Source organism: Microtus oregoni, unplaced genomic scaffold, assembly GCF_018167655.1.
Source record: "Microtus oregoni isolate MIOR12 unplaced genomic scaffold, Mior012 000022F_ref0000154, whole genome shotgun sequence".
NCBI lineage: Eukaryota > Metazoa > Chordata > Mammalia > Rodentia > Cricetidae > Microtus > Microtus oregoni.
In genome coordinates, this window is record NW_024543081.1 from 31,954,824 (window position 1) to 31,969,257 (window position 14,434).

The 14,434-nt window shown below is 45.0% G+C and overlaps 1 protein-coding gene and 1 pseudogene across 2 annotated transcripts in view; both read left to right on the top strand.

Moving 5' to 3' along the window:
- The first annotated feature begins 1,685 nt into the window (after window positions 1-1,685).
- The window catches only part of Tmem65 (transmembrane protein 65), a 35,441-nt gene continuing 22,692 nt past the window's right edge, over window positions 1,686-14,434 (top strand). For both annotated transcript variants that reach the window (XM_041672332.1, XM_041672333.1), the window contains exon 1: window positions 1,686-2,369. In XM_041672332.1, coding sequence (XP_041528266.1) covers window positions 2,084-2,369 — 286 coding nt within the window. In that variant the 5' untranslated portion in view covers window positions 1,686-2,083. The remainder of the gene's footprint in view (window positions 2,370-14,434) is intronic.
- Window positions 6,166-6,304, top strand: LOC121461566 (annotated as a pseudogene).

A 14,434-nucleotide genomic window follows, 5' to 3' on the forward strand; every position in this document is an offset into this window, starting at 1 on the left:
TATGTCTAAAATAAACTAGCCTGGTGCCAGACTCCAGACTATCTAAGTCATGCTGAACCCAGTTCCCTCCTTGCCTCTGGTGGTGTGTTTCTCTGCTGGCTGTAGAGCTAGCAGGGACTCCTACACAGTACAGGAAGCACAGTCCAAACCTGGTGCCGAGGACCTGGGAGATTCCTGGAGGGTTTCTGATCTGCATTCCAAATCGGAAGGTTGAAGAAGCTGAACGGTGGTGTCAGGGGAAGGCAGCGTCAGTAACAAAGATGGACATGTTCACCAGAAAGATTCAAAGGCAGGCAAACAAGTGGTACTGACTTCCCAGAGTCCTCTTCCTCTCTGGTCACCTGGCAGAAGGTGCTACCCAATCTAGCCAAGGGTCTTTCCCCCTCAGCTTGGACACATCAATTTTAACTAAAGCGTTTGTGAAAATTTAACTGATTGGGTCCTCTGACATACTTTAGATCACCTCTCAATTATTTGCAGTAACCAAGGAAGTCTAAGTACATGAAATAGTTATTGCTCTGATGTATTAGGGGAATAATCACAAGAGAAAAAAAAAGACATGTGCTCCAGGCAGGGGCACATTTTCCCCCCAAGTACTTTGGATCTGAGACTGATTTCATCTGCAGATTCAGAACCATAGTTAGAGAGGGCTGACAGTACCGTCTTACCCGCTTATAGCATATTTACGAGACACAAGGTTCTGAGCTGGCAGCAGCCGTGGTTACGATAAAGATGGGGATTTGGATCTTGATTACACTTGAGTAGATTTATCGTCTAAGCAGATTTATTTTCTAAGATAGGGTGCCTAAGTGTCCTTAGATAGGTTCAGATAAAGCTGTCATCTTCCCCCTTACGAAGAAGGGAAAGCTTCATGGAGTAGGTGACACCTGACCCAGGCCTCGGAGATATCTAGGGTCTGGAGACGAGGGACCACGGAATTTTCTCTTCTGCGTGGCACACAGAAACACGTAAATCACTAGAGACCACTCAAATAAGGTTTTACTACATGTTTGTCTCTGGCTCCAGAATTAGCAATCTGCAAGTAAGCAGCTGTCATCAGGCCAGGGAACGGTGTTTTCCTCCCTAAACCTTGAAGTCTCGGTCTCAAACCCGCCCGCTTCTTCTCGGGACGGGTAGAACCGGCCCTGCTCTCCCCAGGGAGCGGCCAGAGCGGGCGTTTCAGCGCCGAGCTGTCTGGCTGCGGTGGGCACCCACTCCGCAAAGGGCGCGGCTCTTTGTGCTCCATTTCCCACAGGCCTGGGCAGGTGCGGTGACCCCACGAGGCTCTTAGCCGCCCCGCTGCTCCACCAGGGTCATTCAAGCTCCGGATTTAGAGAGATGCTGCAGAGAGACGCGCGGCAGCCGTAGCACCGCGCCGACCGCGGGTCCTAAACTCTGCTCTTCCCTGCTGTGCATTTAACAAAAGCAGACACCACCAATTCGGGTACGAGCCCCTGTCTTCCCTCTCTACGCAAGGGAGTGGGCGGAGACTCCAGGGTAAGGTTCCTCTAGGGAGACTTTGCGCCTGCGTGGCTCCGCCCAAGCCCCGCCTCCTCTCCGCCGCCCCGCCCTGCTATCCCGCGCTCCACCGCTAGGGGTGGCGGCTGCGGCTCCGGTCTGATTGACGGCGCGGTTGCTTTGAGGGCGCCGCAGCCCTACCGAGCGGGGACAGCGAGAGGCCAGAGGGTGGGAAAGCGGCCGGCGGCGGAGGGCGGCGCCGAAGGAGGGCGGCGCGCGGTGACTCATCCCTCTGGAAGATCAGACACGCTCGCTGAGCCCTCCCGCCCGCCCGCGCCGCCGCTCCTCAACCGGGAGGCGCCCGCCCGCTCGCACCGCCCTCCCCGCTCCGAGCTCCCGGCCCGGCTGCCGCACAGAAAGTTTTTCCGGGCTCAGGGCCTGCGGGAAGCGGGGCTGGCACGGCAAGGGAGGCGGTTGCCGTGCGGGCCCGCCGAGTGCATGGTGCCCGGTGCCCGGGCCGTGCGTCTGGAGGAGCCGGGGCGGGGCGGGGCTGAGCCCAGCTCCTGAGCCTCTGTCCAGCTGCGTCCGAAGCCGGGGACTGTCGCGGGGGTCGCGCTCCAACGCCATGTCCCGGCTGCTGCCGCTGCTGGGGAGCCGGACGGTGCGCAGCCTGAGGCCGGGCCCTGCCGCCGCGCCCCGCCCGCCGTCCTGGTGCGGCTGCGGCCGGGGACTGCTGGCGCTCGGGGTCCCCGGCGGTCCCCGGCTCCTGGGCACCCACCCCAAGAAGGAGCCCATGGAGGCCCTGAACACTGCGCAAGGCGCGCGCGATTTCATCTACAGTCTGCACTCCACCGAGAGGAGCTGCTTGCTCAAAGAGCTGCACCGCTTCGAGTCCATTGCCATCGCCCAAGGTAAGCGGGTGGGGCCGCCTGGGAAGACCTCGTTCTTGGACCCCTGTCGCCTCCCCACCCGCTGGCCTCGCGCCTGGGACCGACCGAAAGGGGAAACTTTCCACCACCTAAGTGTCCCTAAGGCAGGTAGGACACGCACACGCACACTCACGGGTCGTGCCAGGCAGCTGGGGCCAAGCCTGGCTGGGGCCTCCCTAGCCATGGAATTCGGGAGCTTCAGCCTGAAATGCCTGCTGACTCTTGGGATTGTGTTTTGGTTTGTCCCGTGTGCCTCCTCTCTCCGGCCCTCCATTCCTTAAGCCTTTAGTGTCTTCCTGAAACATGCACCCATGCAGGTGGCATGCCCTGCCTGCTCTAAGAAAGGGCTACGAACTGAGCAGGCAAGAAGAAACTTTCTTGAAGGTGCGTGGATGTCCCCCCCAAAAGGGGTGTAACTTCCCGAGTCAGGGATGCTCTAGGGTGTGCATTGTTGCATCTGGTTGTGGACCGGCCCAAGGAAATCTTTTCGCGGAATGGAAAGAATGTATCGAGCCAGCCACTATGTGTGTCCTGGAAGCCTGGAGATTCGAATTGAACTCCAGTTTTTGTTTCCTTCGAGTTGGAAAGAATAAGGGAGTTCTGGGGTGGCTGAAGTTAGGGAATCTGTGGCTTGACAATGAAGAGCACGCGTCTACTTAAAAATAATTGGGAAAGGATGAAGGGACAGCTATTTTTAAACAGACACGTTAAGATAGGATATTTTTAAGACGAGAGCGGAATGTGGTAGGTCAGATTTGAGTGTAGGTGAAAAGGCCAAAAGTTCAGAAAAAGACTCAAAAAATGCAAAGACAAAAATGGATTAAGTCTTAAAATATATTTTTGCTACATAAAATTCTGTTGTATACACAGAACACACTACTGTTTTATATCACGCTCGAATGTGTCGGAAAGTTTTTAGATAGTTGAAGTTGGCACTGTACAATGTATAAGCATTCCATACGTTTTGAAGTGTGGAGTGCATGTATTTGGAATGTGTCTTTCAGGCCCCTTAAAAGTTTGTCCATTGGCCTGTGCCTGAGAGGAAAGTGAGTTTTACCTCATATTAACATACCTTACCTTTATTACTTAAGAAACTTTTTTTATTAGTTATACCCTTTAACTACTTTAATTTTTTTTCTCAGTTTAGGGGATTGTGAACTAATATAAAGTAGTGGATAATTTCAAGCATTGCTTACCCACAATGCTTTTTACAGGAAAATGCAGCATCCCAATCAATTCAGTTGGTGAATCACAGTATTACAGGAAGTCATACTGAATACTAGCACATTTTTAGTCTATGTGTGTTCGCTATGTGTGGCTTAAAATATGTTCTTTGAAAAGCAATATAGATCGTCATGTCTTAGAAGGTCAAATTTTGTCACTCAGGCAAGACTATGTCAACATTCAGTTTCCCTTTTCTAAAGCAAGATCTTGGAAATTCTACATTGTCAACATGTTATGTTGTAAGACAGGACCCTGCGACTATAATTTTATAGCCGTTATTGAAAAGCATATTCCACAATACCTAACCTGCTCAGTTTTATCTCATGCGTTACTATTTTTGCACATGCTGGCAGCGTATCAGGTAGGAGTGCCACATTGTCTAACGAAGGTAGTACCTTTAAATCTAAGATGGTTTTAGATATCCTTGGAAGAACCTAGAAACTCAAGTCCATGGAGGTCATTAGCATCAATAAAGTCTAATGACCTAAGTTATTTGAGGATGCCATTGGTAATGTAAATGTGTTTGTTCAGCAGAAAAGGGTGAATATCTAGGAAAGGATGTGGTGGGTGAATGCTCCCTGTTTATAGGCCAGAGGACTTTGGCGTTTGCCCAGCTGTTTTTGTGGATGCTCCTGACTAAATCATTGCCTTTTGAGTTAAGTGACACTTAGAGGTGCTGCTGCATTAATTTTTAGCCCCCCCCCCCCTCGGTGCTCACTTACAGTTTCCATCACCAGTACATGTAGTTATGAGAACAGCTGGACTTACTTAGTAAGTTACTTTTGATCAATCACTAAGGGTCTTACTGCATTGGGAATGCGTGCAGCTCATGTATGCTATTGCTGAAATCGATGTAGCTTCCCCCCCCCAAAAGAAAACCTCTCATGTTTTTCTTTGCTTTCCCAGTGTTTCTTCTTAATTTTTAATTATATTTTAATCTCTTATTTTTGTATGTGAGTGTGCCTCTTTATGCTTTTGGAGGCCAGAGGACAATGTAGTGGGAGTCATCCCGTCTTTCCTCCCAATGAGATCACACCCAGCCCTTTGGCCTGGCAGCAGCGCCTCTCACCCGTCTTCATGATGTTTTAAAATGCTATCTAATGTACTAATGTATTAAATATATGAGTACTAGCTGCCCTTTCTAATGACATCCAGTCACTTGAAAGGGCTGTTTCTTACTATAGAAAGCCTGTGTGCCCTTGGGAAGGTGCTTAGATAATCCAAGGAAGTGTTCTGACTTTGATGAAACATTACAGAAAGAAAAAAAAATCATCTTTCTTTGAGATGGGTCGTGAGATCAGCTGAAATTTGGCACTTGGTCCTTATCTTTCTCATGTGCCACAGCAGGCTTGTGGTAGGACTTGTGAGAAGATAGCAGCTCTTCAGAATCAGTTCACAGCCGTGAGGCTGACTTTGCGGGGTTGCTTAAGTGAGTTGGGTTGTATTGATTTTAAAATTACAAGCTGATTTCTTTCCCAATTTGAAGAAGTTTATGTCGCACTCTGACCTCCACACCTGGCTCTCTCTCCCAGAAGGGGGCTGCATTCTGCCTATGGCTCTTTGGTAGGACTGATGACAAGCCGAAGTTGTTACAGTTGCCTTTTAGCTTTAGCCAAGATTTTTTTTTTATTTTTTATTTTCGAGACAGGGTTTCTCTGTAGCTTTTTTGGTTCCTGTCCTGGAACTAGCTCTTGTAGACCAGGCTGGCCTCGAACTCACAGAGATTCACCTGCCTCTGCCTCCCGAGTGCTGGCATTAAAGGCGTGCATCACCACCGCCCGGCTTTTTAAGCCAAGATTTTTGAAGCAGTCTTTCTTCTTCCTCATTTTTGTTTATAACATTTCTGTTTGCATTTTTTTTTTTTTTTTTTTTTTTTTTTTGCTTTTGAACCAAGGTAACAGTCACTGTATTAGTTGTTACCTGATACTGGAAAACAAGTTATGCAGAAACACAGAGCAAGCCTCTCACAGTTTCCTTCACAGTTCTGGATTCCTGGAGCCACTGACTTGGGTTTTTCTTATTCTTAGTGTTTCATGATATGGAAATCAAGCTTTTGGCTTTTTGAGATCTTGGCTCGGGCATTCCCTCCCAGCAGGACTCACATGGCTACTGGCTGGCATTGTTGATTCTTTGTTACATGGACCTTTCTACAGGGTAGGTAGCTTTCAAGGTAGAATTCCTGGAGAGGTGGGTGATAGAAGAGTCAAGATGGGTGCTCAGGGAAGGAAGGATGTCTGGAAGCCAGTCTTTTATAGTGCAGTCTTAGGAGTAACAGCTCTTGTATACTGTGGTACCTTGTAGGAGGGTCCTCTACAGGATGTGAATATAACATCAGTGATTGGGAGCCAATGAGGTCATGCTGGAGGCTGATTGCCATACTTACTGAGGTTTAACGAACAGTTACTGTAGAGTTATGTAAGACAAGAGCTGGCTTTGGGAGAGATACCATAAGAGACGAGATTTGAAAAAAGCTTCTTAGGGAATATTATTGTTAAATGTATTCAAAACTTTAAAAAATATTTTTTTTATATGGCAAATAAGATATACCAAGTTGACACTTACCTGGCTGAGGGGATACCATAATTAAGTAGGTGGTTTTCCTAGGATGTGCTGACCCCTGCGGTTTCCCCAAATGGGGCAAACTTGACTGTATATTTTGTGGTAGGGAGGGACTGTGTTTATGTTTTACTCTGAAAAGAAAAAAAAATATTTCAAGGTGAATAGTGCAGTTTTTCTGACAACAGGAGACACATTAGCTTACAATTTTTGTTTCTTTGTGTAAACAGTAATTGTGTACTTTTACGTACTTTTACGTACTCCACTCCATGTTACTTAGATAATTCTAAACTGTATGTCTTCACTCCTCCCCTTTTGTGATTGTTTATTTAAGGTAGGCCAAGCCTCTGTTTGAAGTGCTGGCAAGTAACCTAAAGGGCCTTTGACACAATAAAATTCTGGCTTCTCTTGGGCTGGATTCTAGCGTCCTTATACACGATCAAGTTTTGTCTTGGAGATTGTTCTCCTAGGGGTCTTGTCCCTTTAAAAACTCTCTCCCTATTCTCCAGAGTCTGTTCTTCAGGATCATATGAGAAAGAAGCAGTTATGCTAACATCCTAGCCTCTGGGATAGATTAGAATGGTCTCAGCTTTTGCTCTAAGAGAAAAAAAGCACTTCCTATGCCAATTAAGACACAGGAATAAAGACTTTTCAGTGTCTTAGTTGAGATAATAAAGGAGAAATGCAGGAGGCATAGCCCCAACTGGACTCAGCAAGAGGGCAGAAGTGGCTAACCAGAGGGTCCAAAAAGGGTTTACTCTCAGGGGGCTGGGCCAATTAGAACTGCTGACTCAGGCAGAGACAGGTTTCCTCAGTCACGTGAGTGGTATATTCAGAATGGCGGCAGCATTTAGGTAACAGGTTAGAGCTCCTAGAGGAAATGTTCAAGATGGATAAGAGAAGCTGTAAAACTTTGTGTCAGTTTTCATTGCTGCTGTGCCAAGTTAGCACCCATTCCTGCTTAAAACAACACACTGTTACTCTTCTAGAGTTTTGGCAACTCAGTATCCAAAGTGAGTCTTGAAGGGTGTTTGTCAGCAAGGTCCAGTCCTTCTGGAGTCTCCGGGGAGAATCTGTTCCTTTTTTCTTCCAGCTTTTAGCATTCCTTGGCTCTTGGCCCCATCTCTTGATCTCTGCTTTAGGTGACTTTTGTTTTGTTTTTGTTTTTGTTGTTGTGTTTTGTGCCTTCCCTTTGTAGGGACTCTTGTGACTACATTTAGTTTTCAATTAGCAATTATTATGCCCTGGACAGGCCTCATTGCACATGCCCCTTTATAAAGCTTGTGACAACATTTAGGACTCAACTAGATAATTCAGAATAATCTCCCCTTAAAATCTTAAATTACACTTGTAAAGTCCCTTTACTATATAGGTAGCATACTCAAAGGTTGGATGATAAGTCTGTGGACATCTTTGAGGCCCCTGATCCAGCTTCCTCCAGACTTGTCATGATCTAGTCTCGAAAGCCCTCACTGCCCTCCTTGCTGCATGCTGTTGATCAAGAAAGCACATCTCTAGGGTTCATTCCACATTCAAGGAAAGAGAACTTAGTATTTTATGCGAGTGATTCTGCCAAATATTTTAGTTTCTTTGTATCTGTATATTAAATGAATTTCCTGTTGAAGGTTTTACAGATCATTGTGTTAGTTTTTTATAGGGTATAACCCTTTTGAACATTGGTTCCCATACCAGGTGCTGCTACAGTGATTCTTTTTAGCTGCTGAGATGCACAGTGTTCCTCTCTTTCTATCAGGATTTACCACTTTCTAGGTGTTGGCATTTTGGGCTGGGTAATTCTTTGCTTTGGGGGCTGTCTCATAGGATATTAAACAGCCCTCCTCTCTGTGCCTACCATTTATTTGCTGGTGGCCTCCTTCCACACTCTCCTAGCTATGTTGGCCAAAAATGTCTCTAAGTGTAGCTAAATGTTTCTTGGATGGTAGGGAATGTGGAGCCTTGCAGAAAGAGGCTTATCAAAATCTGTCTGAGAGACGTCATTTATATGAAATGTTGAAATGGTTTCTTTAGCTGTTGGGACTTGTCTCTCCTCTCATTAGCTTCAAGTTTGCTACTCGCCACATGCCACTGCCCCGACTTCACTGTTTTGTTTGACAGCGATTTGTGTCCTGGGGATAATTCTTAACCTAATTAGTAAACTTGTCATCTGTCTGATCAATGAACTTTATTGATAACTACTTTCCTTGATTATGTTGTTTCTTCATTTAACTAAATTCAAAACATTAGCAAGTTAGAAAGTATGGCTTTCAAATAAATCAAGTGTCACCCTTCTTTGATTTACTATTTGGTGTTTTCTCCTCCTCCTCCTCCTTCTCCTCTTCTTCTTCTATAGCAGTTATGGCAAGCAAGTTTTTAATGAACAAATATGTGGGTAGGAGAATTGGAACACTATAAAGCCAGTGATTTATAGGATCATGAATAGGATCGCATGGAACTGAAAGAAGTTGCATGATCTTGAATGTTGGGTATGACTTCATATTAAGTCATTCTTAGTTGAGATTTAGTTTTTCTAAAAATAGTGATGTTTGCATAATCACATTCTTGTCTGCTTTCCTGTGGCGTGCCTGCTTATAAAATCACTGGAACAAACAGACCAAATCCCTGAGTGCAGATTTTATTAACATATTATTCTAGTCAGTTGAATTAATTAGTAGGTAGCGTTATAGGATTTCAGTCATGTCTTTCGCTTACTGCTTTATATCTTCTTTAAGGCACATAATCATGTAACAAGTAGTTACATGTTAAAAATCACCTCAAACAGTCCAATTAATGTGAGGTTCTTGTAAAAAGAATTTGCAGGGAAACTATGAAACATTTATTCTTCTGACTTTTGATGTGCTACATTTGAACATACTCCCTTCTCTGCCTGAGATAAAGTGTGAGAATGTGTACAACGTACCTTCCACTAAATGCCAGAGGCCTTCCATACTGCAGTTTGGTATGATGACTTTCTCTGAGCCTACTTCTATTTGTACACCAAATGCCTGCGTAACACAGCTGTTTTAGGTTTTTAGACAGTCGTAGTGAGAGTGAAGTATGTTGGGCTTAGCCTGCTTTTTACCCCCCTCCACTCCCGACCCCTCAGGGCACTCACACATTCTGCTCTGTTCTCATTCATTCCTGGTGACTCTTTCCTGCTCTGTGAGGAGGTGTGCTTCTGGTGTTTCCACTGTGTGCCATTCTGTTATTTGTTACCATTCCACAGTGCTTATAATTTATTTTTCTTTTATTAGTAAAATAAAACCCGTGTCCCTCCATGCCCCCCCCCCCCCCCCAACAGAAGGTTTAATTCTGATTGATACTTCAGGGACCAATACTCTTTCCAGGCAGCCAGTGACATCCATCACCTGGTTATAGATCCAGCCTCAGCTTTCTCAGTGAAGATTTCCTTGGGAGTGTTTTTATTAATAACATCTAGGATATGGCTGGATTATCATTGTTCTAAACACTCAAAAAGTAGTTGTCTTTTTATGAATCTTTAAGCTGCTAGAAATTTAAGTTAGAATGATGTTCTTGGCTTAGATCAGATTTCCTGTTTTCCTTCTGAATTTGAGGACAGACTGTTTAGCATGTTAAAAAAATCTGTAATTTAAAAGTCAGTCTGGAATTTTGTCAGGTAACTTCTGGGTTTTTGTTGTGTATTATTGTTACAGGGATTGCTGTTATAGGCATGTCTTCACTACTGCTGTGTGTAGGTTACTGGGTAGCTGCTAGATACACTGAACTGAATTTTCATGTACTTACCCTGTTTACTATTCTTGGAGGATGTTTTCTTTTGTTTTTAGATCGACAAACAGAGGCTAAGGGTACTTTGTCCAAGATCTTTCAAGCTGCATGTCCTATTTGAGTTATAACCCTGCTTTGCCTGGGTTTAAAACTTCAATTCTTATTCTTCCTTTTTGAATATTTATACTGGGATGAATATACAAATATCCAAAAATAATAACTAAAATCAATACTTGCCAGTGTTATCTCTTTTGTATGTTTGCTTGTGTTTTGGAGGTAGGGTCGCCTCAAACTCCTAAGTGCTGGCATTGTAGGCCTGCATTACCATACCCAGCTGGTACCATAACTTAACCCTTTTCTGTATTTGTGCACAAATACATATTCAATACACACACACAAGGCATCATTACTTTGTCAGTAAGGGACCTCAGTGTGCAGCGTAGTTAATAAGATTGGGTAGAAGTTTGGAGAAGTCTGGACACTAGTGTTTGAGTTCATTCACAGCCTTCTGTAAACTGTGCGCCTGTGAGATAATTACGGAGAGCTATTCAGTGGGCACTAGCATTCAAAGTGAGTGGAGTGAAAGGAGAAGCTCTTAGGAGGTCGTTCTGAGATGCACCAGTGCTTCCTGGATGGGGAGAGGAAGGAAAACCAGAAGTAGATGGCTACGGATGTCTAGACGGAGATGGAAAAATAGCAGTAATGTGATTTGAAAGCTAAGTAAGGAAGAGAGCATTTCAGACGAGTGGGTGATCGGGCAGTTCAGATGGTGAGAGGAGCACTGGGTGGGGGTGTCCCTTGGCGTTAAGAACAAGAGGGAGCAGTGTCTGTTTCAGAAGTCGTTTATGATGGTCACACGGGGAGCGGCCAAATTTAGTTGGCGAAAAAGGAAACACAGATAAGGAAGGGTTTGACTCTGTAAAGGGAACTTGGGGTACAGAAGGTTGCTGTGAGGCTAGATTTTACCCCATGGGGCTCATTGCCACAGGTGGCTCCTGAGTAGGATTCTAGTTCATCACAGACGTAATTTCCAAGCTGTGTAAATTCAGATATCTTGCCTTTCTCTGTCTCCACCCCTTTCCGACCCTCAATTTATTTGCAAATTGTGCTATCCTTCGAAACATGGCTTCTTAGCAGGATGACATTTTAACATTTTTCCTAGAACCAGCAATAGAAGTGACCTTGTAGGCAGCCTTCTAGAGGGTCATCTCCCATTGCTGTAATCTCAGCAATCTACTCTGTTTGAGGAAAACTGAAAAGTAATTAAGAATTTCCATTATGAAAAAACTTAAATTTCACATGTAAACGAGTCGCACTCATTGGCAGCGTTCTGTAGAGAATGTGTGGCTGTTCAGCAGGTGGATCTGTTCTTGGTGAGAAGCTTAGAGGCAGAGTGGGATTTGCCAGCGTTTACATTTGCACCATATGCAGGAAAACTGAGCAATGTCTAGTTTGTATGTAGATAAATTATCAGCTATGAGCAGTTCAGACTCAGAAGCTGTAGAAGTAAATTTCTGGGGCATCAGGTGCCCTTTGGTTGGAAGGCATGAATTCGCATAGCTCTCTGTTCCCAGGAAGATGGGGAAATGGGACTAGTAGTCCTGGATTTGAGCCTTATTTGTTGGCCTTGAGTGGCAGTCAGAAGCACGGTGTAGTGGAGTTACACTATATGTTATGGGCAACCATCGTCAGGAACACTTTGGGTTGGTTCATTGTGGATAATTTTGAGTAGAAATCTTCAAGGAGATGCAGGCAGACTCCTAGCATCTCTGCACTCCCATCAGCCTTCACGCTGCCTTGCCTGCTCTCCATCTGCTCTAGCTGGACTCTTTTAATGGTGTATGGTTTCATCCATCTCAGGCAAACAACTGCTAATGTCTCCTCTGCCCTTGTAGGCTCTTGACAAGGTTCCAGTTGCTTGCCCTGGACTGCCGTTCTCTTAGGGGTCTGAAATAAGATTTAAATGTGAACTGACTTTAGTCTTATTTCATTATAGACATGGATAATGTTTCTTGTAGCTCTCGGTATTTCCATGGAAAGGAGACTGGCTTTCACAGCGTTTATTATATGTATGTTATCTGAAAATAGGATATAAATGAAGAGTCTGTCTCAGTAGGTTTAAAGGCTTTACACTTCCTCGGGAGTTCCCAGGGATTTCCATGTTTTACAGGTTCAGGGACTGTATTTTAAATAACAAAGGTTAGAACTTTTTTTTTTGTTCATTTGTTTTTTAAGGTAGTAGGAAATTGAAGCCATACAGATAGTAAGTGTAGGTGCATCTGAGTTGAGCAGTGTAAACAAGTATCATCACTATGCTGTAACATGTGGTACATTTTACAAAGTGGTAGAATTTTAGATTTGCATGTGCAAATGGTCTTATATGTTAAAGAAATTATCCTAGAATTTTTTTTTCTGCTTTGAAGGGGTTTCCTTCAAAGGAAACATGACCTGTTAATATGGTTTTGTAGCTACAAAGCATGAATAATGTATAACAGAGGCCACATTCTGATGCTGTGCCCAATGCCAGGTTTGTACTGCTGTAGTGAATACTTGAGACAGCTGATTTTATTACAACATAGAACTTACCTTGGAGTTTTGGAGGCAGAGTCTTGAGAAGCCTAACTGTTCAAGCCCTGCAGATGCCTCGTGATTGCATTCCTTCATGGTGCAGACAGCAGCGTGGGAATCCTGTGGAAGCCATTAGCAGATGGGTAGAGGCGTAAGTGGTACAGTCTCCATACACGAAGTCAGGGGCAGGGGAGGAAGGATGTGCATGAGAGACAGACTGACCCTGGATCTCATAGGTTCCCATAGTCCCTTTCTAGGGCCTATCCCCAAGGACCTAAGGAATTACTAGGCCTTGTAGAGAGAGATTCTGTCACCCTCAGCAGCACTACCCTAGGGCCCATCGCATCTTTGGAAATCAGTCAGGCTATGCTCAAACCGTGGCCGTGGTGAACCACATATACCATGGTGCTCCAGAAACTCGGAATTGCCTGGCGACAGGATCATTGTTTAAATACACTCGGTGACGTTTGCACGACTGGAATTTCCTGACAGTACTTTTCTCAGATGTGCCCCTATTAAGTGATGCACGGCTGGATTACTTTTTTATTTTATTTTATTTCCTGTTGTTGCCTAGAACATACTCCCCAGTCAAGCATTTCGTCAGGGAATATCTCCAGACACAGAGCATTTTCATCTGCCTTTTAAAAGTGCTGTTCTCCTCCTGTGATTTCTGCACTTATTTTTGATTACTCAGAATTTTTTGGTATAAGCTCACATTTACAGACTTTTAAGTATTGTTCAATAAATATTTTTTTTCCCTTCCGTGGATCATTAGGAATTGAATTCCTGGGATGGAGCGCTGTTGTCTCAGTCATAGGTTACAGAACCTTGGGAAGCAGTCTGTGCGACAAAGAATAACAGGCAAGAAGTGTATCGGGTTCTGTTGCTGCAGTCCTTACCGTAGGAGAGAAAGGGAGACCCAGGCCCAGCTTCAGCAGGGAAAGGAATACAATTTTGGTATAATAAAATCTGAAGAGAAGACTCAGATGCCCCTGGGGAGAGTTCTAGAAGTTGGGGTGACCCTTCTTCATTGTTCTGAGGTGGTGGGGAGTTCTTAGTCTCGCTTCTGTGAAGCGGGGCTGTTGACAGTAGACGGTTCTGGGCAGAGTCTAGAGCCTTAGGTAAATCAGTATTCTCCAGCTGCAGCCTCCTCTGCTCCCCCAGACCATGGCTGCTGAGAGCCCTCTCTTAGGCCTGCAGGCAGCTGAAGCTTGTATTGTACAGCCAGTGTTCACTGCGATCAGAGCACTTTGGTGTGCATTTCCTATAAACTAGAACACCAGAGGAGAAGAGGTATTGGCGAAGGGTTAACCAAGACTAAGGATTTTTGAAGAAATCTTAGAGACCCTACTAGTTTGTAAACTAATTAAAAATACAATTAAAAGGGGGGGGGAGGACATTTGAACAGGGGTACCACGAATGAACAGTATTGCTCCCAGGAGACAGTTTATTAGTGAAAATCTCAGTGCTGTGTACAGGTCGTTGCCCTATGAGTTACTGGCCAGGGAGGCCCCGGAGTCATCCATACAGTAGCGGCTGTTGCTACTGTTCCTGCTATGTTACCCATCACGACTAGGTTGTAAGACTCTGTTGCTGAAGATACCACATTGGTTGTAGGACTTGGTGAAATCAATCCTTGAGCTGACCAGAGAATTCTCTCTCCCTCTGGCTAGCTTTCCTGGTGCTAGAAGGTGCTGTGTAGGCTGCTGGGGCATGGGAGGGAGGAGAGACATCAGTGGTCTTACCCAGTACTGCATGCTGCAACACTGACCTGCCAGTCAAGATGTGCCTACAGCTGCAATAAAGGCAAGACAGTTTATAGGGTAACCAACCACTCTCTTGATTGGATTTGAGGCCTGCTCCCCAGGATTGAAGTCATGCCTGGCACTGAAAACACTGAAAATCCAAGTCTTGAGAAGCCATAGGCCCATGGGGAGAACTTATTGATATTGTTT